We start from the raw sequence: 25,988 nt of genomic DNA on the forward strand, positions 1-25,988 counted from the left end.
CTCTTATTTTTGGCTTTTTCTTTTCTTTTTTGGGGAGAGAGAAATATATGTATTTATATCAATCTGACGACAAAACGAAGCGAACCAAGGAGCGAAAATCTGAGAGGTGAAAAGCGGCCGTGTTGACCGTCATCACATAAGGGGACGAGGGGGGAGGAAGGGGGGAGAACCGAGTGGAGGGAAGGAGTGACACTTTGAGAAAAAGGAGCAGGGGGAGGAGGAGGAGGAAGAGAGTGCAGATCAAAGGGCGAAGTGTGACCGGAGAGTCGCGGGGAAACATGCCCGATCCGTCCTGTGCGCTCCCGCTCCACTAGTGCCTGTCTGCGCGCGGTGTGTGAGCGTGTGTGTTTGTGTGTGTGTGTGTGTGTGTGTGTGTGTGTGTGTGTGTGTGTGTGTGTGTGTGTGTGTGTGTGTGTGTGTGTGTGTGTGTGTGTGTGTGTGTGTGTGTGTGTGTGTGTGTGTGTGTGTGTGTGTGTTGGCTCGACGTCAGCTCGCCTGTGCGGCAGTGCAGCAGGAGAAGCTCGGGCTGGCGGAGGTGCTACTGCCGCTTCTCCTCCTCAATCTCTGCCTTTGTCTTTCAGTAAATGGATTTCTTCAAGCCCTGCCCTGCCTAACATGGACGCCCCGACACCCCCTCCACCACCACCACCTCCTTCTCCTTCTTCACCATCACCATCATCATCCTCCTCAGCTGAGTCCGACGGCTGTTGTCTCTTCTTGGCGCAGTGATCTGGACACGCAGTGATATTTGCTTGTAATTTTCGCCTTTTTTCTTTTCTTCTTTTTTTTTTCCCAAATGGATGTTGGAGACGCGCAGCTCAGCCCGCCGGTGAAAACCATGCCGTGATCCTGAGAGCTCACCAGGATTCACGTTATATAGGAGACTTGAAGAGAACAAGAAAAACAGACCAAAACAATCTGGGGAATATACCGAGTCAGGGAATTAAAAATCAAGCACCATGAAGATTTCCTCCCGGCTGGTCTTGAAGGCGAGATTCAGGTGCTCCATCAGGCTTCTACTGCTGCTTTTAAACTGTGTGGGATTTAGTCATGGGATGCCACACGTCCTGAGATTCGGTGAGTCCTTTTTCCATCCTCATGTGCTCCTCAAACTTTCCCTGCTGCTGTTTCCGCTCTAACCCAGACCTGTTGGAGACTAACTTTCCTCTCACCACTTGTGGGGAACAGTGGCGGTGTGTGCAGAGTGGGTCTGCAGGCTGTTTGGGTGAATCTGGGGAGGTTTGTGTCTCCTGAGAGTTTTTACAAAGCTGCCAGAAGCAGTGAGTGTGTGGCAGACCTGCGAGGCAGCAGGGAGCCATGAGTGAGCTGTCTGCATGGGACTTGTTGCTATTTAGGAAGTTTCAAGTGCAGGATAACAACTCTGCATGTTGGCAGTGGAGATTTGAGCTGTGATGTTGATTTTCATAGTGCAAGAAAAACAGATTTATTCATTGAATATTGCAGTAAGAGCACTGAGTGTTTTGTAAAGAAAGAAGTGTATGCATTTTCCTTCTATGCCTCCACATCTTGTACACATTTCACATTTGTCATCAATATTTTATTTGGCTGTAAGAGAAGTGTTTGGCCAACATTTGAACCCCAGTTTATTTTAAAATACAAGATATTTCTCCAGCTCTGCCACTGTAACACGGTCACTCTGTAAATATTTTCCACAGGCTTTGACAGCAGCACTGATTCTTTGAATGGAAATGTTGTCTCATATCTTTTTATATACACTGTGCTTTTGAGTAACTCACTTTCTGTAATGCTTGGTAGAGGCGAAAGAGATGAGAAACGAGTTCTGACACAAAACATACAAGATAATATGATAGCTTTTATTTGGCTTCTCTTTTCAGTTATTAAGGAAAGGCACAATTGACATAAATCTGCAGATTTTCACCAAACAGTCTTGGCTTTGGATAGAAGAGTAATGAAACCTTCAACAACAAACACTTCTTTCCTTATTCATTGTCTTTTGCCGATGGAGCTCAGTTGAATGTGTGTGTGTGTGTGTGTGTGTGTGTGTGTGTGTGTGTGTGTGTGTGTGTGTGTGTGTGTGTGTGTGTGTGTGTGTGTGTGTGTGTGTGTGTGTGTGTGTGTGTGTGTGTGTGTGTGTGTGTGTGTGTTAGGTGCAGAAGAAATTCTCAGTACGATCAGCCTCCACATGACCTGGTGAGGGAAACACCCCACAGCGTCGTCCATCCTCTTCCTCTGGTAAAGAGGAAGGCCCGTGCTTGATGACAGCAGCACGCTAAGATGGAATTCCATGGATGAAATCTCACAACCTGACCACGCGTCTTGTGTAATACGCTCTTTTTGTCACAGTCCAGATGTTTCCAGCAAGCTGCTGCCACCGTTTTTCTACTGTGTATTTGTAAGGTTTCGTAAGTGTTGAGTGTGAGATGTTAAAGCATGCGTCACATCACAGTACCGAGTCTGCAAACATCAGCTGCTTTTAGAAAAATGAGTCAAACATGAGATCCATCAATTTTCAAATAGTACACTGCTTAAATTTGATGTGTTCATTTGGTCCAGAGCATGTGAATGCTGCTCTTCCATCATGCAACCGTTCAGTGTGTTTCATGAAACCCTGCGGCTCCGCATATTTCCCTCCTGCGTCCTTCAGAGCTTGTATTTGTAGAGCGACGGCGTCACTGCCCATCCCACTTTAAAAGCTCCTTACAACTAATGCGTCCTTTATTTCTGGAGGAGAAAAGATCCAGTGGTCGGATTCTATTCAGCTTGGTGTCGTCAGCTGACGAGATGGAATTCTAAGATGTGAATACTGGAAGAAATTCAATAGCAGATCTACTTTTCTGGCTCCATCACAACTTGAGTGTTTTCTGCTCGTGTGCCAGCTGATCCTGTTGAGGTTGCTTAGTGACAGGAGTTTCACCGCGTGATGCAACTGTGACGGCAGAAATCCTCTGGAGACTCGACCTTCTCGTCAGAGCTTCAGCGTTCCAAGGCCACAGTGCCTCTTGAAGTGCTTCAGTAATTTTGGATTCTTCATTTCTGGTGACGACAGAGCCGATCGCAGGATGGCATCAGCATCACAACATCTTCAGATCTTTTTCTTTCCTCAGTGATGATCTGACAAGTTCACCGGGTCAATTTATTTGGGACATTTCACTTCATTCTCAGGTGTGTTTGTGCTTCACTGGTCCAGATTAAAACCAGTTCCTAGAACAGAACTCTGAAGCATGCTTCTGTGATTAACTTGATAAATCTTTCTCAGCTTCCTGGACACTGATGTGTTCTGGGCTAAATGAGACAGATTGTGGAGTGTAAAAAAAACACAGAAACACACCTTGGTATCCTGTGGTTAGTGGTTTCATTTGTGCTGCTTCAAACTTTTCAAATCCTCACTATCTGATGTAAAGTGAAGCTCTGATGACCAAAATCTGATAAATATCAACTCTTTATTGTCGCTGTATTCGGGCTGGCTAAAATATATTACAACTTTATGTCCTTGCCATATAAATATGTTCAATATAGGTAATGATACGCATGATATGGGATCTGTCTGAGCACTGTTTGTCAATGCTCTGAGAGACTAAATAAAATATTTTTAAATATGTAAGAAAAGTATTTGTGATCATTTTGAGTCACTCAGAGAAACAGAGCATTGTTATTTGAAATAAAAAACTCAAAGCATAAAGATAATAACATATTTCTACTGTCTTTAAAATAATTGAAAAAGAAATTCTTGAAATAGTCTTTAATGACACAACAATTCAAGGAGAACTTTACAAAGGGTTAACATGTTTTGATAAATGAATAATAAGTGTGGCAAAGAATGGTGTCCAGTATCCAACAGCTGGAGTGTGTGATCCTAATGGACGCTCAGTCCCTGTTTAAGGTTCTGGATGTGAGACCCGCCTGTTGAATCTCTACATTTGGTTTAAACTGAAGAGGAATCTGTTCCTTGCTTCTCATGGAGACCAGGATTCAAACAGCAGCTCCAAACTGATGAGTTGCTCTGACAAGGAAATCACACCAGTACGAATGAATCCAAACTAACAGGAGTGAAAGGAGCCAGATGTTTCTGTTGATGCCCTCCACTGACGACCCCTCAGAGTCTCGGTCTGTTTGGGGCTTTTAAAATCACATATTCTCTCTGGAAGTGTTCAATAAAACACTTCAGCTGATCTTCACACTTCCAGTTTTTTACCAAAAGGTATTCAGGAGAAGTCTTAAGGTTGCAGGGGAATAACGGAGCTCCTGAGAAAAATCTGAAATGACTAACAGGCTTCATCTTATTAGCGTCGTCTTTCTGCCACCGTCTTCTCCTTTCACTGCTCCAAATGCATTTCACGTTAAAGTGAGCTTTGCTGTTATTGTCGAGCGTCTTTGAGCCTGAAGAATGGCAATAAAGAGCTCGCTATTAACACGGTAATCCCATGATAGGGGTCTGCGGATGTGCTTTGACCATTCATTTGTTGGAGCTTGAAAATCATTCGTTCCATTTGAGAGTAAGAGATAAGTGAATTGGATTTCTATTTAGAAATCCAGTCAAAAGAAGAAGAAAACTGCTTGAGGTAAGAATGTCACAGGTGTTATCATGAAGAAAACACTTGTTACCTCCAGAGCTGGGCGTCATGTGGAGGAGATGGACGCCAGTTCACATGATGTCATTGTGTCTGTTGTCGACGGAGGATAACCGATAACAGGAGTGAGTTTTCACCAGGTTGATAGAGATCAGCTGGCCGCAGCAGCGACACGTGACCCGGCCTCAACAAATGTGCTGCAGTTTCTTTAAAGAGCTGTGCAGCAGACAGGTGGGGTCAAGAAAATGGGATTAGTTGTGTGGAGGAGAAGTCACATTCAGCGCAACTTCACAGGAGGATGTATTTCAATACATTCACTTCAAAAGCTGCTGCTGGAAACCAGATTGCTTCCCCCTTTGCTCGTTTAGAGTCGGTCAGGAGAAGTGATCCAACTTCCACTTCGCTGTGGAGAAGTCATGGATTAAGTGCAGAATTTCTCATCAGAGTCACGGAAACTCAATGCATTTCCTCCCGTCCGAGAGAGGCAGTTTCAAGCAGAATTTGTGTATCTATAACTGCATCAATTTATCCAGGCGCTCGGCTTCTCTGTGATCTCCGCAGAGTGGAGATTGAATTGGATGCGTTGGCGCCGGCTCGCCATGGTCGGCATTAGTATGAAGGTCACCGTCTAATGGGGCAGACAAGCTAAATGTTGCCGGTCGAAGCGAGAAAAACTCCCTCTCTGGAAAGAAGCGGCTCCGTCAGAAGCCTGCCTGTCAATAGCTGAACAGGAAAGTTGACATTATCCTCCAGGCGGCTGCACTTCACTCATGACTTGTAAATATGGAGGTTTGCAGGAGAAACTGCGAGCTGCTCAGAAACTCTGTGTGGCGACGCTGATCGCTGCGTGGTGGAGAGCATTAACTATGAAACGGGAGGTGATAATCACAGCATCCTTCAATAGATACGCTAATTAGCTTTTTTCCCCGCTTTACTGGTCCAACGGTAGGTGGAGGTGGAAGAAGACCGTTTAGCTCTATTAGTGATTATTACAAACACCTGACTATTACGTATCGGAGGATACAAACACTGCTGATGACATTTTCTTTGATTCCATGGAGGGGAGCTTTTCTGAAACTTTAAGTTTTAATCAGTGGAGCTCCTTTGGCGTTTCTTTTGGTTTTAACTTCATTGACGTCATAATTTTATAAAATTTCAAACATTTTACAGCCTTAATACAAGTCTATCTAACTATATCTAAGTATATCTAACTATCCTTAATCAACTTTCTTTTCATTCTAGTGTACTTGATGAAGGTATCGCTGACATTAATTCAATGAAACCCTATTTTAAAGCTTGGGATGCTAACTGGGGGTAAACCAGCACAATAGCTCACATTCAATGAAAAACACCATGGGAATGTTACTAATGTGAGATTCCAAACAATAGTATCTTTCATTTATTTGTTCACATTTTGCTCTGTGTAGATGTGGTAGCCGTTATTCACGTTAAAAATGAGAAGAGGGCATTCAGGCTCACGTTGTCACAGATGAACTCAAAAAAAACCCGCAGAAAATCCTCCTGAAGAGGCAGATCCAGCGCTATCTCTGCTTCCTCGCTGTAAATAAAACAAATTTCAGACGCTAAATATTCAACACAAACACGGAAAATAGCCCCAGACGACTCTCGAGCAACAAAACTGGGGTTTTACATCTTTTCTGCTGACAAATTCAGGGACTGAAATAATGATGAATACGGTTAATATCAACTGCAGCTTTTATTTCAGCTCCTTAGGTCATCACCAGTCTTACAAGGAAACAATGAACGTATCTGTCTAATCAGTCTCATGAATCTAATTAGGACCTCTGATGAAAAAATTAATTGATAACTTTATTCAAAATTACTGAATCAGCATAAAATTAAGGTGGAAGAGCTTGGATCTTTGTATTCATTCAGTATTAACAAATTATAATATTAAACCACCTTTTGCAGTCAACATCTTACAATGTCTTCTGTGTGTGTGTGTGTGTGTGTGTGTGTGTGTGTGTGTGTGTGTGTGTGTGTGTGTGTGTGTGTGTGTGTGTGTGTGTGTGTGTGTGTCATATGATAATACAATTTGATTTGAACTACCGAAATGGAAACCATGTAATTAATATCCTGCTCGCATCAAGTTACTAACAATTGCCATGAACACACTGATAGTCACACCGGTGCAGGGATTGTTTATTAAGCCCAGTTTTCACCACAACAATCTGCTAGAAGCAATTTTGTTTCTCAGTTTTCGTTTCAAAAAAATAGCTTGAAGGCAATATTCTTTAAAAATCGGCGTACACACACAAACGCAATAAATTTAGTTGTTGGTTTGTTTTATGTAATTCTGAGATCAGTTAAGTTTAATTATTCAAACTCCTTCACGCGGTTGGTCCACTCAGTATCTGTTGATAAGAAAAGCGTGCATGCAGATGATGGTGTGGTAAATGTTAGTAAATTTAATTCCATCAGCACAGACCCTCTGACATCCTTCATTGTTACTCTTCTACTTCCACATCTGCTTAAAAATTTTTTTTCACATTTTGACAAAAAAAAGGCTCCCCTGTTTACACAGAAATGAAAACATTGCACTGTAAAAAATGCATTTAGGTTGATGTACAGCGCATGAATATCCAAAACTCAACAACATTTTACTCTTTCCACCTGAAACTATATTTGTATAAAGGTAAACAGAGTTTGAGTTTACAGTAAATAAACGTGGCAGTTCAGGAACGAGACACTTTGCTTCAACAGATCTGCATCAGTGTGGATAAAGAGACTGAACTAATATTTAAACTCTGAATTCATGACAGCGTTGTGCTCATTGTTGTATTAATTGTCAGTAAGTTGACTTCATTTCTTTAGTTTTGGTAAGTCGTCAGGTTATACAGCTGTATTGCTATTTTGAGGGCGGTTGACCTCTACAGAAGCAGTGGTGCTTCTATAAACATACATTTATCAAATCCACCATCAAAGTCAAACTTTGTGACCACATGGAAGTTACTTTTCTATATATACGGTATACAGTACATACATGTGTATGAAATGATGCATTTCTGAGCCCGCGGTTTGAAATCCTTCCCCCTTGTTGGACTTATGCGGGGAAATCTTTCAGTTTACTTTATGGCCCAACGTTGCTATTTGCTTGAGAGCAAATGAGTTTGAATCTGCCAGCGTCTGGCAGTGACAGATGGTGGAAAGAGTGAAAGTCTGATTGAAAAATCACTTCCAACAACCTTCTCCTCGTCAGTGCAGACAAAGAAAGAGACAGCGAGAGACAGAACAGAACACATACAGGACCCAGACACGAGGGCTCAATACCGCAGAAACCAGAAATAACATTCCCGTTGCCTTCGAAGGAATCTGATCCCCAGGACAGAGTTTGGTCAGCACTTTTGAAGAAGGAGCTAAATATAAATATATTCTTCTGCCTGATCCATTCACAATGAAGCCGATATTATACATATTTATCACAAAGCTGACTTCTACCCTGGTTTGATGTGGAGGGAAAGAAGACAGAAGGGAGAGTTTCCTCTTGCTGTTTGTTTACTTGTCATTCAGTGTTTCCTGTCATTTTGTCTCTGCTGTTTGGAAGTTATGACGTTGTGTATTGATGCTCCACATGTTAAAGGGGATTAAGTCCACCATCGTTCATGTTGAGTTTGGAGGTTTGGTTTCTACACTTGATGTCAGCTCGTCTTAAAAAAGATTATTTTCTTGAGAAATGGTTCATTTGTGGTGCAACAGAAGCAGAATCAGACGTGGAGGCTTTCTGCTGTTGTGGTTGTTTTGGGGGTCAGAAGGAGAGAAAAGACAGATCGTAGGGAGAGATTCAGAACCTGGTTCTGATATTGGATATTCAGTATTTACCACTTTTGGACATCACAGAATCATCTTGCGACCCCGATAGGATCGTCTGGCAGGCCAGTTTTGGCCTCCGGGTCGAATGTTTAACACTCCTGATGGAGAAAAAGAGATAACAGCTCCTTTATGACTTCAGAGACGGAATTACACAAACATTACTCTTACTTTTTACACACAAATCTAACATGCAATCATTCATAAGACTTTGTTCCTCCTTCTGAAGTCGATGCTCGCGTCTGTCAGAGGTATACAGTAGATCCATCACACATTAAAGAAGAGCAGCGAGGAGATCAGCCGACGTGTTTACAGCTCGTGTTGTCACACTCACCACATGGGAAGTAACGCTGCCAGCACAACGCTGCAATCCATCCTTCTTGTGTTTCCTCCCGCGTGATCGCCTGCCCCAGTCAGCAGACTTTGTTTACAGAGAATGTAAAATGTAATAACAATCACTCAAACAATAGACAGGAGTTATGTAAGACATTATGGGGGGAGCATGCAGGTCCCAGTGCAGCGTTTGAGAGTTTGAATAGTTTCTTTGGATTAATCTGTTGGCGGCTGTGTTTTCCCTCTTGGTGTGTATCGAGGAGCAGCGTTTCAAGTCAACTGAAGCTCGAGCACCAACAGATGAAATCTTAAACATAATCAATAGTCATGATGGGAGAAAAAACGGATGGAAAACAAGGAAAGAAGCAGGTTATGGATCGTGAGTCCAGTCAGAAAAGCTTACATCAAAGCAGATTGCATCACTTAAAGAGAGAATTTGGCAGAAGGGCCTCAGCAGTTGTGATTATAATATGAATCCACGCTGAAGATTCAGAGGGGATGGTGATGAAAACCCTCGAGGGTCTAAAGCAGAACCCAGCAGAGACGCGGCATCGCCAGAGAAACAGAGAAAGAACTCAACTCACAAAGCAGAGGATGCTGCTGCATGCATGACTTGAGCATTAGTCAAACATTTGAGAAAAATGAGCCTGTTTGCTTTGTTTATGGTGGAGGGATCTCATGTCTGCGTGCTCCACACAGAGCTGCAGTATGACACAGTCAGACTGCTGGAAAGAGGCAAGCAGGAACGAGTGAGCCTGACAGGCAACGCTTTTACTAATAAACAAAAACAACAAACAACAGAAATTTGTTTTTAAATACAAACAATAATCCAACTTTGTTGTCGGACCATACGGACGTCAGTGTGCTTCAATTGTTAATGTTTGTAGTTTTATTGTTTATTTTATTGTTCTCTGTGCGCCATGTGTATGTGTTTTCATTACAAAAACAACCAACAGCACCCACTAGTGGCCCAACATGCGACTCCATCGTCCGTGTAAACAGAAATTGTTTCTGAAACGAAAAAGTTAAAAAGGTGTGATTTGATTTGACAATGTTATTGTGGGTCTAAATGAACTTCTGTACAGCTTCATTATTTAAACGCTTTTCTAACTGGTGGATTTATCAAGAGTATTTTCTGAAGTTAGTCTAAAAGTGAAAAGACGTAGATTTCACTTTGACATGGAGGTGGGAGATTGAACCTGGGACTGAAAAACACCTTTGGAGTTTGGGATTGAATTCAGGTCCCGTCCACGTGGAGATGGCTTTATCGGTGTCCGCATGAAGGATTTCTAAGGGCTCCATCCACACAAAGCTGGTGATTTTAATGGCTGCCATCACGACTGAATGTGAAAACGCTCGCTCAACGTCTTTGTGGGTGAAACTCTGAAACACTGATGTCAACAACAGAGGATTGCAGGGTTATTAACCTTGTTCTGGCTTTTCTTCCTCTGTCTTCGGGACCAACAGCAGAGAAAAGCAAAGAGAACATGATCCTGGATCTGTGCTGAGTTTGTTTGGTCTGTTTTCAGTGTATTTCTGTGTTACAGAATCACCACTGCTCTTGTATTAACAGTTCAGTGACTTTAGTGTTTTTGTGTCATTTCTGTGTTTGTGGGAAGCTTTTTGCATTTTCCTTGATTTCCAGGACAAATGACAGTCAGGAGGATTAATTAAAATGTGGCCACCTTGAGGACTTACAGACCCGCCGCCGCCATCCTGAAGTTCTCTAATTTGCCGACCTGTGATCTGCTCTCTCTTGAATTACCAGATACAGTCTGAGCACAGATTTTTCTCTCCTTAAACTCTTCACACTTTCACGGCACCTAATTGTAGGTTAGCAAGGAATATCCAGCCCTGCTCTTAACACTTTGGCTCATTTTAGTTTAGCGTTGATGTGGAGGTTAAACTAATTAGGTTTAGAGGTGAGTGGTGTACTTATTAACAGGCCAGCACTCCTCACTGCTCCCAACGACACCCCAGCCCCCACTTTTATTTTTTCCCAGCTCTCCCTTTAATATGTATGCAGAACAGATGGAAGCTGAGGTTGTGGATGGCAGACTCATCAGCAGCGCCAGTTATCTGTACAGTAAGAGTAGGAGCCGTCACATCTCCAAAGAGGCCCCCCCCCCCCGTACCTAATCTTACAATCTCCAATCATATTCATGCTCCTCCAGCGACGCGCCCGTGCACTCGATGCGCCAGGCGCAGGCAGATCTCCACGCTCAAATGGCAGATTTTCCGGTAATTTGTTTACCGGCTCCACATCTTCCCTACTTGAATTAGCAAGCTGAATACGACGGCGTGTTAGAAGTCAAGGTTATCCGGAGCTAGCGCTGGAGCTATCATTTCAATTAGAAGCATACTGGTTGAACTACATTTGACCTCAATCAGAGGAAACTAATCTGATTCGACGGAACCAGGTTTTTTTATTTTTAAAAACGGGGAGACCTTAAAAAGGGGAAATCAATTTCCTGCATTTATTTTTTCATTTATTTTGTATGGAGGCGTGGTGGACGTTTGATGCCTGAGAGACTAGCTCACAACAAATTAAATTCAAATTAAAGAAAGAGGGAATTGTGCTGAAGACCTAAAGCCTTGGGCAGTTGCAGAGTAATAAGACATTTTACTTCGAACAATAAAATTATTAGTTTTTCCAGTTTCATTAAGTCAATAGCACAAATGGTATCTGAAAATGATCCTGAGCTTTCTTTGCGTTCTGATCATGACGGATATGAAGTTGCACATGAATCCGTTTCGTCTTTCCAGAATGTGCATCTATACAAAACCAATAATGCTGAGCACAAGGCTTTTGTATTTTTAGACTGAAATTCACTGCTGCTCTCCTTCAAGTGCCTTTGTGTTCATTATCCCTCTCCACAGTGGAAATGGAGTTTATATACTCCGCCATCAGCACTTCTCCCACCAGTAAGTGCTTCGCGGGAAAGGTCTTTCACTCACAACCTGTGCAAAATGGCTGGTTTCAAGAGTGCGTCCACATTTCTCTGTAAACCAATTAACAGCAGGCACGGCTGCACAAAAGCAGCGGTGGCTTTGTGACGTTGGGGACGTCGACATGAACTTTACCAAAGCGATCAGCGAACATGTGTGGACGACATGCTGCAGCAGCAACGGTGTTGAACCTACTGTGAAGCCGACTCAGCCCGAAAAGCACTATCAAATGATCTAAATATGCATGATGGCAAAGAGACACTTAGATTGTATGCAAGCAAGCGTACAGTGTATGCACAGCTGCTCTGGCACACGTTCAGATACGCTTTACATTACATGCAGTGGCATGTGATTAGAGCTTTGTAATGCTGAGAGAATGAGGCCAGTTTATGGGAATCGGTGACATGATGCACGGTGGCCTCATCACATGTCCCTGCTGAAGATGGGAGTTAGAACAACCACAGGACAGGGAGGACAAACGATAAGCAGTGAAGCAATCATACATGACACGGTCTGGAAGCATCCACAGGTCAGCTGTCTGAAGCTCTTTTGTTGGAATAAAATGAACACATCTGTGTTTTCAATCAGCAGCAGGAATGTTCAGAAAAGTACAGACAGTTAAGGAGGAGCAACGAGATTGAACATGAACATTCATTATCATGCCAATAGATTGTGCAACATACTATATGGGATGATCTGTCACAAAGTCAAAGCTGCAGAAAACAGAACAGCAACAGAAGAGATTCGCTTAAGTAGCTCATTACTTAATTCAATTTGATTCAATTCAATTTCATTTATGTAGCGTCAAATACAGTAATTTCAACAAGAACCAACAATTCCATGTGAGTTAATCCAATGAGACGGTAAAAAAAAGCTCAACTTTAATAGGAAGAAACCTTCAGAACCAGACGAGTGGAGACTTTCTGCTGTTCCGGTTGGGGTTAGGGGGTAGAGCATTGAAAAGTATAGGACAGAGACAGACAGCAACAAGCAAGACATAAATCCATTCGATTACCTAAGAAGACCTAAGAAGAAGTACAGCACAGAAAATACCACAAATAAGAATGGTTTTGTAGGTAACTCAGAAAACGCCTCTCACCACCACAACAGCACTGCTTCTTGAACAGAAGGTTAAAATCAGCTCAGGACTTAGAAAATAAACATTTTGTTCTGAAAGTAAATTTGTTGGAAGTACGATATGGACACTGTAATGATTGACAAAGACCACACTGAGACGCTGGAGAACTGGTCTGGCTTCTCCACAACTAAAACTTTTGTGTGGCGTTCCCGGCCTGCAGTGCTCAGTGTCTCTTAAAAACGGTCAATGGAAAGAGAAGAGCTGAAGTGGTTCCAGGTTCATGGAGCTAAAGCTCAGTAATGGCCTGCCTGGTCCAATCCGATGGACGAGCTGCTGAAGGTCAAACTGCTGCAGAATATGTTTTAGATAGAAAGATGTCAGAAGACACAGTCCATTACAGTTATATGAGAAGTCCAGTGGGTTTACATGCTAATTAGACAAGCGTTGATAAATCTTTGTGTGATTGGTAAATCTCCAAGGCAACAGTTTATAGTTCAGGTACGTGATATGGTTGGCATGTTCTTCCTTTGCATGTGTGAGTTGTCCTTGCTTCTCTGAAGTTGGTCCAAGAGGACATTGTCATTCAGAGGCACAAACACAAAGACATCAACGGCAGTGTTTATATACCAAACGTCATAATGCCATCACAATACTGGAAGACATTGTGTATCAGATCTATAACTAATGTCTCGCAGCCTTACTGAATGTAAATTCCTCTCGGGGGAAGACAGCCTGGGTGTGTATATCCATTATTCTACAGTCCTTGGGAACCTGTTTTCAGCCAGTAGGCATGTTTGCTGAGACGGAAAGAAGTTGGCAACACTCAGCGTATCATCCTTCATTGAGGGCAACTCAAGCGTGTGATGTGTCAGTGACTCTTTTTATGCCCTTACCAGCAAAGAACACGTTCCTCTATGGAGGCACTTCCCCTTCACTTGTTCTCCCCAGTTTACGATGATTTCCTACTAAGGAGGGCACTTTTACTGGCCTTATTTAAATAGATGTAAAAAAAAACGCGCTGGGCTTTTATAAGGTTGGGCGTTCTCATCGCTCGTCTCTTTGTGAGAGCTAAAGTAAAAATAAGACTCAGGGTTCAACCTTGTGTTAAACCTCTGATTTTACATTTCTATAAACACAAAGTCCTTGGGAAAATGTACCTGGAATTAGGATGCAACGAATCCACCTGTAGAAAGCAGCATGGGTCGTGTAAGAAGAACAGAACAGAAGGAAATCATCAAAATTCAATGGAAGCCAAGCAGTCCTTTTCATCCAGCAGGTCCAGATCAGAGTGTTTTTCAAACATGTTTTAATGATTGTGGAACTAGTGACAAGTTCACCATAAAAGGACTTTCTTCCATCGACAAACTCCTTTTAGTTAAATATACTCAGGCCAACTAGCAAGACAAATGGAGAAATATGAACAAAGACAAAATGATTCACTTTAATTCACTTTGTTTGTGTTCAGTCAGTCATGAACAACTTTACACTTTCTCCAAAATTGGTGCAACCTGCATCTTTAATGCTCCTAAAATCGAACAACCTTGAAAGGTAAATTAGGTACAACAGTTAATTTTATTGAAAATTACAGGTCAAGTCTGTCTTTTCATTTTCCTATTTTGCAAAATGACCCCAGGCCAGATCGAACCCTCGTTTGAGCCAGGAGACACTCAGGCTTCATGTCTCACATCCCTGGGTCCAGTTGAGAAGACATTTTTTTATCTGGAGGGGAATTCAAATTTCGTCTCTACTTTTTTCGTGTCCAACCGCATAACGTAAGCTGGTATTCGATAGTTCTTATGCACAAGGATTTCTTTTACACTGATGATATGATTCTCGCGATCCCAGGCCACATGAACAACAGCCACAAGAGAATCAGGCTGAAAATGGAAAGTTGCTTCTTCGCTGATCTTCTTCAGCACTCAAAACGCAAGGCAAGGCAAGGCAAATGTATTTATAGAGCACCATTCAAACACAAGGCAACTCACAGAGCTTTACAAAGAAATAAAATAAATTAAAGAAATACAGAATAAAGAAATACATTAAGGCTTTAGAAGAAATTAAAGAAATACATTAAAACAAATAATGAGTCAACCTCTTCCTGATGACCTCAGAGGTCTGGAGCTTTGATCTTCTACAAGTCAATCTGAGATGATTTAGGCCGAGACCATTCAAAGCTTTCTAGAGCAGAAGAACATTCTGAAGTCAATCCTTTGATACACAGGGAGCCAGTGGAGAGGGTGGAGCAGGGGGGATGAGCTCCACCCTCAGTGTGGTGGGGGTGATGTGCTCCACCTTCAGTGTGGTGGTGTAATGTGCTCCATCCTCAGTGTGGTGGGGGAATGTGCTCCACCCTCTTTGTGTGGGTGAGGGCTCTGACTGCAGCGTTCTGGATCAGCTGTAGTTGTCTGACAGATTTTGTCCTGAGGCCTGTAAACACTCCGTTCCAGTGAAAATGAAAGCAGAAGAAGTTTCTCAGAATCTTGTTGCTCAGAAATCCTTTGATTCTTCAGTATTGTTCAGATGGTCGGAAGCTGATTTGGTTCTTGTCTTAATGTGGCTGTTGAATTTCAGGGTGGAGTCCAGAACTCCACCCAGATTTCTGCCTGATTTGATGTCCTGAGTGACCTGGAGTCAAGATGAGCACTGACCTTTAACCTTTCTTCTTTGGGGACAAAAACAATGAGCTCAGTTTTCTCTGGGTTGAGTTGTAAAAAGTGCTGACTCATCACTCCTTCATTTCATTTCTACATTTCCTCAGCCGGTATCAGGGGGCGTGGTCATTCACTGACACTGATATATAGAGCTGAGTGTCGTCTGGTCATTCTGAGAAGAGATGTTCTAATGTTCCATGATCTGAGCCAGTGGGAGCACGGAGATGTTCGATAAAAGGGCCCAAGGATGGAGCCCTGAGGAACCCCACAAGTGATTATCATTTGCTCACATTCACAATCAGCTACTGACACAGAATAGCGCCATCTTGCCAGGAGGATTTAAAGCCACTGAGTGCAGAGCCAGAAGTTCCAACCATTGTTCCACTGGGTCCAGCAGGATGTTGTGGTCAACTGTGTCCAAAGCAGCACTAAGACCCAGTCAGAGTCAAAGTGAGACAGTGAACGTGTCCCTGCTCATGGAGACGTCCTCCAGCACTTTAATCAGAGTGTTTCAGTGCTCTGACCTCAATCCAGACTGGAAAACATTCAGCTCATTGTTTTGAGCCACAAAAGCATGGAGTTGTGTAAGAAACTAAACACTAAACAAAGTACCAGCATTAGTACTGTGTTTGCTGAGAACCTCAGAGAAGAACCATTGTCTGGCCCTTTTTAATTCTAGCTTCTACATGCCAAGCCTTTCTTTGGACATGTCCTAATGAAGGTGGAGCTTAGATTGTCTTTTTTGGGCCTTAACCAGTGTCTTCTTCCTCCATGGAGCTGTCCTCCTATCACACACTACTTTAGCTCTGACTGGCGCTATGGTATCAATGATGGTTCTAACTTTAGAGCTGAAGTTCTCTACAAGGTGCTTGATAGAAGCTGCAGCAGAGCTGCATGCTAGAGGATGTCTGGCTGAAGACTCGCCGTGTCTTTTCATCAATGTGACATTTTCTGATCAGCTCTGTTGTCCTTCTACTGCTGTCAGCTGAGACGGAGACTTTAAATGATACAAGGTCCTGGTCAGATACGTCTTTCACCACAACCTCAGACTGTTTGCACACATTATTGGCCTCAAGAAAAGACACTGGAATCATGGCCTGGTAAACGTTCCTTTGTGATGCTCTAGAACTCGATAGAAGAATGCCTGAAGCCCAGTGTGGATGTTTTGGCCAAGCAAAGTTGCTTCAGAAGCTTTTCCTACAAATGACTTACTGCATTAACAGTTTCTTTTACACAGACATGGACATTTCTGGAAAATGTCCATGTCTGTTGCATTTTCTGATAAAAGTGAAGTCAAAGCGTAATTTGTTTTGTATATTTATTTAAAATCATTTTAATTATTGCTTTGTTAGCTTTACATAAGTAAGACAAGGACAAAAACATGATTAATTGCAAAGCTAACAATTAAGTACATTCACCGACCTGTAAATGGACACAGGCAGGAAGTCCCACTTTTGTCTTTTTTTTTTTTTTTAAGTAACATGACAAGGAGGACATTGACTGTACTTGTTCATGTTGTTGTGTTATCTATCCAGCAAAGATCGCAGCGTTTCAGGAACAGTAATAACACAGTACTGAGAGCCGAGGCGTCACTGATGCAGCAGTTAATCACGTCACATCCAAATCACGTCGTTCATCACCTTTAATAGAAGTACCATGTGAAGTTATTCTACTTTTCAATTCATATTTGAACATTTCACAATATTTCTACGAAGTAAGAAGTATCCTTAAAAACAGCACATGTTAAAATTATATTTATTTTCCTTCAACTTACTCACAATATTCATTTAAATAGACATTTATGAAACGCTGATGATTTTGAAAAACGAGATTAGTTGTCATAAGTTTTAACGGTTTGCTCAGCTGGATGCTGACCAACTTAGAATAATTGAAGACAATTTATGAGGTCATCATGAACAGTATTTCATGTGATTGAGACTAAAGCACCACGTTTTGGTGGCTAAGTATTTTGAATTAATCCTATTTTTTTACAAAAATCTGAAATCTAAACAGATTGATTGTGCTATAGTGTGAACAACCACACAGTTAAGAGCTTTATACATTGATGTACATCCTGTATAGTTTGATGGATTCCAGCACTAGCTCCAACATCCTACTCCTCAGATTTCTATTTGCTTGGCAGCATTGTGTGGAGCTCTATTAATTTTCAAATCCCACTCTCAAGTAAAAGCATGAATGTCCTCAGATATTGAGCAGAAAGGGAAATGACTCACTGCACTGGTCCGCCGGTTGTTTTTGTTGCCTAATTTCTTCTTTCTTCGTGTTCTCTCCGTGTCTTCTCATATCGCTGCAGCTTTCTGTGCTGAGGAAATGAAATATTTTAGCTAAATGACTTTATTTGCCTTAGCGCTGTCAGTCTGAATTATCAGCTTTCTTAAATTGAGTTTAGCAGTGGTGGCTTTGTGAGCATTACACTGTGTCTTGGCCCACAGCCAGCACACTGCTGGTAAATATATTTAAATCAGTACTAAGCTGCTTAAAATATTCACATTTCACTCATAGTTGGTTTATAGAAATTTGAAACTATCTCAAGCTGGCAAAATCAGTTACATGGGTTTAATATTGCAATATATCATTTGACTATTTTGAGGAACAAAGAGCAGAAACTGGTGAGCTGTGGTGAGGCGTTAAGCCCTCGTGCTCTGTGTGTTTCTCTGATATGGCTCAGCTCTCTACTGTCATGCCACCGTCCTCTTGGGCTCATGATACTAAAGATGGCTCATACAGCTCATGAAATGATTGTTGTGAGTCCTTGCTGCTTCCCGGCAGCTTAACCTCTGTTGTTTGGGAGCAGTAAGGCATGCATGTGGATGTAATTAGCTGAGTTATAGATGCTGACTGAGGCTGGAGTTGGAGGTGACCTCTCGTGTCCCTGCTGTCCTGGAGCTCACCGAGGACGCCAGTGACCAGATCCATTCCCCGGATCACTCTGGCAGTAACACGAGCCGGGACGCCTCATGACACGCCGTCCTCTCACTGTGGTATCCTCATGGTTTGTCCTACATTCCAGTCACTGAGTACTTACAGCTACATCCTGGCACCATGAAGACTTTGTGACCTTGAGGGCAATGGCTGAAATAAATTACTTTTTTTTTTTGCTGATTCAGACTCACTCTGCAAATGCTGATTTTCATTGTTATGACTATTGTTAGTTCGCTGAACATCAAATCTCTCAGGGCTTTAAAAACATCATTCCAATGATTCGGGGATGCTTTTGTGGGAACTAATTGCTGGTCGCGACTCTCAGGGCCTGATTTACTAGCATCCTGTAAATAGCGTGCTAAATTGTATGCTTGTACAAATATATTGCATTTAGCAGCTAATCGACTATAAGAATGAGAGCGACAACACGTGCATACAGCAGTATTCAGGGATTGGATGATGATTGACTACCGACTATGGCTGTGGTGTGCATGTACAGTGCAGTGTTTGCAAAAGATGCGTTTCTATTGTTATCCATGCAAAGCTTTAGTGAGTCAGGCCCTAAACAAGTCAGCTCAAGGAATTTATATAGAACACAAGATTCGTGATCAAACTACACATAACATAACACCTCTAATACAAATATTATCTTTTCAGCAGCGTCAGCAACTGGTGCTGCTGTATCTTCTGCATATTTTAAACCAAACTGATGAGAAGAAACGATCTTGAACATGAAGTGGGTGTATATTTTCATCATCAGTCGGGGGCGATTCCAAGGTTAGTAGCTCAGTCCACCTTCTCAACAAGGTCAGAGGGTCAGAGGAACTAAAATTGTCCTAAAAAGATGGTCACAAAACACTGAGGTAGAATGATACTACAACCAACTACTGGAGGGGATCAAGACGCTTGTGGGAAGCAGTCATACAACCTATTGTTTTTACTATATATTATATAACTTACCCCCGGCTAGCTCAGTTGGTAGAGCATCAGACTCGCAATCTCAAGGTAGTGGTCCCACGCCGGGCACCACCTTCCCGTGGGCTCACCACCACCTTCCCGTGGGCTCGCCACCACCTTCCCGTGGGCTCGCCACCTTCCCGTGGGCTCACCACCACCTTCCCGTGGGCTCACCACCTTCCCGTGGGCTCGCCACCACCTTCCCGTGGGCTCGCCACCACCTTCCCGTGGGCTCACCACCTTCCCGTGGGCTCGCCACCACCTTCCTGTGGGCTCACCACCACCTTCCCGTGGGCTCGCCACCTTCCCGTGGGCTCACCACCACCTTCCCGTGGGCTCACCACCACCTTCCCGTGGGCTCGCCACCACCTTCCCGTGCGCTCACCACCACCTTCCCGTGGGCTCACCACCACCTTCCCGTGGGCTCGCCACCACCTTCCCGTGCGCTCACCACCACCTTCCCGTGGGCTCACCACCACCTTCCCGTGGGCTCACCACCACCTTCCCGTGCGCTCACCACCACCTTCCCGTGCGCTCACCACCACCTTCCTGTGTGTGACGGTGCTCAGACTGACACCCCCAGAAACGGTTAAACGGGAGAAAATGGATGGATGGATTATATAACTTGAATAATCCATTGTTTTAGTGATAAAGGTCACATTCAAAATGAAATAGTCGAAAAACCCTCCTGATAAAAGAACACATTTAGCCATACATGCACATTCTGTTAGAGTCTATATTTACCCACAACAATATTACTCTGGTAGGTTTAGTCACAAGCTGCTTGATCCAATGGTTGTAATCATTGGGTGTAAATGTTGACTTTCATCCTCACACTAATAGAAGTCTGTGATAAAGAAATCCTGTGTTTGATGCCGTCCTCCAGGTCACTCATCGTTGTGCATTCTAATTGCTTCGGCCGTCTGAAAGTGCTTCAAACAATCATGAATAAAACTCACCAATACCAATCAGTGTCAGTGAATAGCATGAAGGATGCTCACCATTCATTGGGAGAAACTTGGCATTGTGCGTCATGGCCAATTGAACAAACTCCCATTTTTTAATTATCTGAGCCACATTCCACTATTATGTCACCCAGGTTTTCTGTGCTATTTGATTCATTGCTTCATCAATCAGCTATGACTTCATGATAATCTGAAGGTGGGCTTTGTCAGCCAGCTCCAAGATGTTAGCTGCTCATCTTTTATGTCCCTGAAGTTTCGAGGTGGAGTCTCCACCGCACCATATCCATCTTTTATTCCAGAAAATAATTCAAATTAGGCTTATCTAATGTTTAAAACCTGAACTGTTGTGCCTCCTGACGAAGGTTTCTTTGAGGAAAGTGACATAAAACATAAACGTGCATCTTTTTAAAAAAAATATTTTCCAATTTCAGTTTGTACCCTTTAACGACGTACCTTTAGCAGGTATTTGCAGTACTGCCAATGTTGTCCTTTGAGTTTAAGTCAGTTGTGTGCAATTTTCTGCTGTTGAAAACTTGAAAGAAAGAATAGCAGCTTGGACCGTCTAAACAAAGAGGATTAATCAGAACAGGAAGACATTTTCTACCAGTGGCCAGCTGTGTTTTTCTAATAGTGAGAACATGTTTGTTTGTGTAGGATTATTGATTCAAGTGTAACTTAGGATTCTATGGAGTTCCTTGGGATTCCAAAAAAAATATCCTGCATTGTTTTATTGATGGTAGCTGTGTGGCTCCTGGGTTGGCCGTATTGATCGGATGGTTCAACGGCCTGGTCTAGATGTAAATATCTCAACAACTATCAAAACGACAACCGTTCAATGTTGTACTGGAATTCATGGTCCCCAGGAGACAAATCCTAATAGCCATTTCCTTTTGTATAGTCATACAATTTAAAAAAAAAAGCCCAAACCTTAAATTGTCCATGTTTGAAGAGGTTTGATGCTCCTCCTGAGTAGAACCTGGTTTAGTGGTTAATGTTGTTGTGTACTAGGCCTTCTCCAGTACTGATCTGTACCTGGGAACAATTTTAACTGAGTTTGTTGAATCTGGTATTTTCCGGTGACTTTCTGATTTATAATTAAACAAATAGTTCAGTGTTTTGTCGGATAAAGTATTGATCACATCACAGCATGTGACCAGACAATGAACGATAATGGTGAAAACACTTAATGCGACATAAAGCGCAGTTGATATTGATCATTTAAATGTATTCTTCATAAGAATAATAAACTGTGTTTTCTTCATATTGAAAGGTAAAATGTTTTGTAGCTCCAGGCAGTTTGGAGGTTTTGGCTGAGAAGCCAGCCGACTGGTGTGGACTGCTGGACCACAATAACAATTATTAAACCCTGTCTGAACCTGGAAACATGGCTTCTCCTGGGTGAGATTGTGATCATGCTTGCAGACTCTCACAAGCGCCTGTGCATGAAGCGAAACCCGTGATGAATAGCGGCTGTGTGAGAAGGGTGTCCCATCACCTGAAAGCAATCTCTTTCCATCTGAGCTTTCCAGATGTCTCTATCTCCCCTCCCTCCGCTTGAGAGACAGGTGTTGGGAGACCAGCGCTGTGTACGTTGTAAGTAAAAGCCTCTGATTGAGACTGGCAGAGGAGCCTCTCCAAGTCAATAACTCATTTGGAAGGGGTTATGAATTAGAATGATCTTGCTGAGGGGAAGGTAGACTCTCGCCTGTATCCTGCCTCCAGTCGCTGAAGAAACTGGAATAATAATCCAGCAGGAAAATCGATGGTCGAATGCAGCGCCGCAGGGACAACCCCCCCTCCCACACACACGCACACACACACACACACACACACACACACACACACACACACACACACACACACACACACACACACACACGCCAATTCTCCCCCTTTTCCAAGTCTTATCTGTCAATCGTCTGAGTTTCTGCTGATACGCCATAAATCCAATTCTCTAAAATGTCATATTAAAATTTCAGGCTGTTTAGATGGGCTTGTGGATGGTGAACGATGGCTTCCCTCTCCCAGGGGCCGGGATTATATGTCAATAATGTCCTCAGTGCCGGGGCGGGTCTTTCATTAGCTCGTATTTAGATTGAAGTGTCATCCACATGGTGAGAGGCTGCTGTGGCGGCAGCGGCGGCGTCTCCGAGCGTTCCTGCTGCTTGTAAAACACTGCTGCTCTTTCTCAGCTCTCCACTTTAATTGATTCATGAGTCCGATAAGTCAGTGGGCAGATTGCAGAGACCAGGACAAAACCTGGAACCTGACCCTGTTTAAAGTGCATTTCAAGCTGTGCAAGTTCTGCAAGCATAGATTTCTTGTTAGACTGTGAAACTAGGATTACATGTTTCCACCTGCTGTCAGAAGATAATCAGTGCTGAGCTCCTGAATGAATTATTCTATAGATTTTATAGCAAGTAAGATGAATTGTCTGTTTTTACAGTGTGCTTGAAAATTTAGAGGGTTAAGTGAGATTTGACCTAAAGGAAATTACTTACTACTCATTACCATTCCAGTAACTGATACACAGACCAGCCATAACATTATGACCACCAGCTTAGTGTAGCTTCCCTTTCTCCGGTAAAACATCGTTGACCCGTCCAGAGGTGGACTCCACTGGACCTCCAAAGGTGTGCTGACTCACAACCTCAGCTCTGAACACTTTTTTGATAAGATACTGACAACTGGAGACCAGGGACACCACATTGAGCTGCAGGTCAGAAGGTGATCTTACCTGGTTGTCTCGGTATGACTAAGTGAAACTCTCCTAAATCCCTACACTTTCTCGTGTTAGTGACAGAATATTAAATCCTCCTTGCTGTATCCCACCCACTTTCTAGTGCCATAACACGCATAAATACAACATAAACTAGAGCCATTGCAGCAACACAAAATGACCCAAGTCATCTTGTGTTTCAATTCAAATGTTGTTTCTTTTCCCTCATAAATATATGCAACACTCAAAACCTGAATTTTACATAGATTCATGAATGTGGAAACAAGAGTGGTTCTCTCCATCTCCTACTCAGCTATTGTTTTGACTGTTCAGTCCATAAGATTCAGGTATTTTCCCTTTTGTGAACTGGGTGACAGTAGTGAGTCACACATTTTCAGCAGTTTGTTGATGAGAACGCGTCAATTTACATCCTGGAGGAATCTGTCGCTGCTTCTTTTCTTTATGGAATCACTGCACGAGGAGAGGGAAAGTGACTTAATGCACCACCTGGTGGCACAAAGTGGTATTGTAGGACTGTAGCTAGCTGTGGTAGCTGTCTCTGTATGAAAACATTTAATGTCATTCTGTAAATCTTAATATTGATTATCTACCCACTGTTTTTGTTGATTTTACTCAGGAAATGTTTTGCTTTGAGCTTTTAGGTGGAACAAAACCATTTTTTTATATTTATATTCCTCTGACTCGTATGAAAAAACACAATTTTATAATTCCTTCTTGCTCATCAGATCAAGAATTACTTCTTACAGAAACAGTCTACAGGCAATTTAATCCTCAACAAGTTTTAATAAACTGTTTCCTCACATCAGATGTGTAGTTTTGGTCGGAAATTGTTTTCCTCCGTATTCTTCACGGTCAGACACTGAGGCCTTCTGTCTCTGGTGCTAGGGGCTGTGTACGGCTTGCTGGATGCTGCGTTGCTGTTTTTAAAAGGCATTAATGTAATTACAGAGGCGGTGACTCTTTGGTTGCCTTTGGCCTCAGGCTGAATCATGTCCCGAACATCACATTGATTCGTGAGTGAGGAGAGCACCGGGTGCATCACTCCTTCTGTTCATCTCATATCCAGGTTACACATCACAGAACCTGCAGGTCGTGTCGATGCTTGATCACACGCTTCCTTGACGACCATGTTTCATTTCTGATTACTGTCATGCTTGAACTGCCAGAAAAATGTAATATCTAGAATTCTCTCTGCTTTCCACTAGAATAAAACATAGTGTTGCTTCAAGTTTTCTCTGGGGGTATTATTAGAAAGAACATTGATTGTTTCTCTTGGCTGTTGTTTAATTTCTCTATCTTTGTGCTATTGATTGTCACAACACATGAATGAGCAGGTTTTTGTTTGAGATCCGAGCCACTGCAGCTCATTTCCTTTCAAACAAATAAAGAAACCTAAATTAACTGTTTGATGATCAAGTCCCAACAGAACGAGAGTTTACTGTGGGTCACTTCTCTGTTTCCTGTGCTGTTATTGGACAATAGAGTGGGTTGAAGACTGCATGCTGCTCTAAAGAGTTTCACCAAAATGCAGAAGCATCTTAGAGCATCCAGTATGTAGTTTGAATGAAAATCAATTCCTTTATTGCCAATACACAGGTTACGAGAAGGAAGTGAGACAGCTTCCATTGATCCGTGAATAAATTCAGAATATGTTCAATCATATAGTGGAGAAGTAAAATATGTATAACAATAAAGTTTATCAAGATAAGTTATACACACAAGATAACATAGTTTTGTGACAATAATAAATACGCCACATTTGGCACAATTTGGATGTTGAAGTTGCATCAGTTAGGGAGAGGACGATGCCATATAATCTGGATGTTTATGCTTCTTGAATGAATGAAATGGTTGGGGAAGGGCAACAGGACGCAGCAATGAAATACCAATAATTTCACATCAGTAGACAGCTTTTAAAAAAGGAAGCCAACCTTTAACTTTGCCAATTTTAACGTTATTTTTAGTGGGAAATCTTTTGGATGTGTTACATCAACTAAGATGAGGCAGTCTTCCTCCTAGAAAACTACAGTTTGTTGATATCATAATCTATAGGGAGAAGCTTCAATTACACATGTGACTTGTGAAATGGTTCAACGGCGCCACCTGCAAAATTGGAAAAAAGTAGCCCCACAATCCCGTTTCACGAAGAGCTACGGAAATCGGCAGACATATGTAACAGGCCAAGACGAACAAAAAACTGTCTTTGGGCGATACCGAAAACTCAACAGGAAGTCGGATATTTGGAGGAAAATGGCAGATTTTGGTGAATTCTTCCTCAAATGTAGTAATTTTCTAGAGCGAACTCCTCCCAGGGGGAAATTCCAATCTGCTTCAACTTTGGCTCTTTTGATAGAAAAATGAGTTAAAGAGCAAAAGTTATCAAAATCCCTCACAAAAGTTTTAGGGCGTGGCCGTGACCGCACCACACAATTTGTTTCACCATGAAACAGGAAGTGTAAATCAGCTGAATGTGGTCAGATTTGACATCACAGTCCGGTCCTGATTACAACCATGATGACTCTCAGTCGGAAAGCCATTCGAGGGCCTGGCAACGGTCAAGAACGCCATGGAATAGGAAGTGCAACGTGATCAGATTGACCCTGAAACTTGATATGTTACATCATAGCCCGACCATCATTACATCCATATCATGACTCTTAATCATAACACCATTTGAGGACATGGCTTTGACAACCTTCGCCATGTAACAGGAAGTGCAATGTAAATAGACTGAACGTGATCACATTGACCTCAATTTTGATACGCTGCATCAGACAACTATACAAAAATAATGACCATCACCCATAGCGCCACCTGCTGGAAACAGGAAGTGGCGTAGATGTTTGGATCGGGCTCAAACTTCACACGTTGCTTGAGAGTTCACGTCTGATCAGTCAGCCTGAAAAAATGGCTCAACAGTGCCACCTGGAAAATTTGAAAAATTCAGCCCCCGGATCCCAGTTCACCTTGAGCTAGGAAACTCGGCACATCAGG

At 42.5% G+C, this 25,988-nt stretch overlaps 1 protein-coding gene across 2 annotated transcripts in view; it reads left to right on the plus strand.

The window, feature by feature from the left end:
- Positions 1-959: 959 nt before the first annotated feature.
- The window catches only part of grik2 (glutamate receptor, ionotropic, kainate 2), a gene marked incomplete at both ends in the record, with an annotated part of 369,944 nt that continues 344,915 nt past the window's right edge, over positions 960-25,988 (plus strand). For both annotated transcript variants that reach the window (XM_080472373.1, XM_080472374.1), the window contains one exon: positions 960-1,077. In XM_080472373.1, coding sequence (XP_080328499.1) covers positions 960-1,077 — 118 coding nt within the window. The remainder of the gene's footprint in view (positions 1,078-25,988) is intronic.

The sequence above is a fragment of the Lipophrys pholis genome, assembly GCF_963383615.2.
Source record: "Lipophrys pholis genome assembly, chromosome: 9".
Lineage (NCBI taxonomy): Eukaryota > Metazoa > Chordata > Actinopteri > Blenniiformes > Blenniidae > Lipophrys > Lipophrys pholis.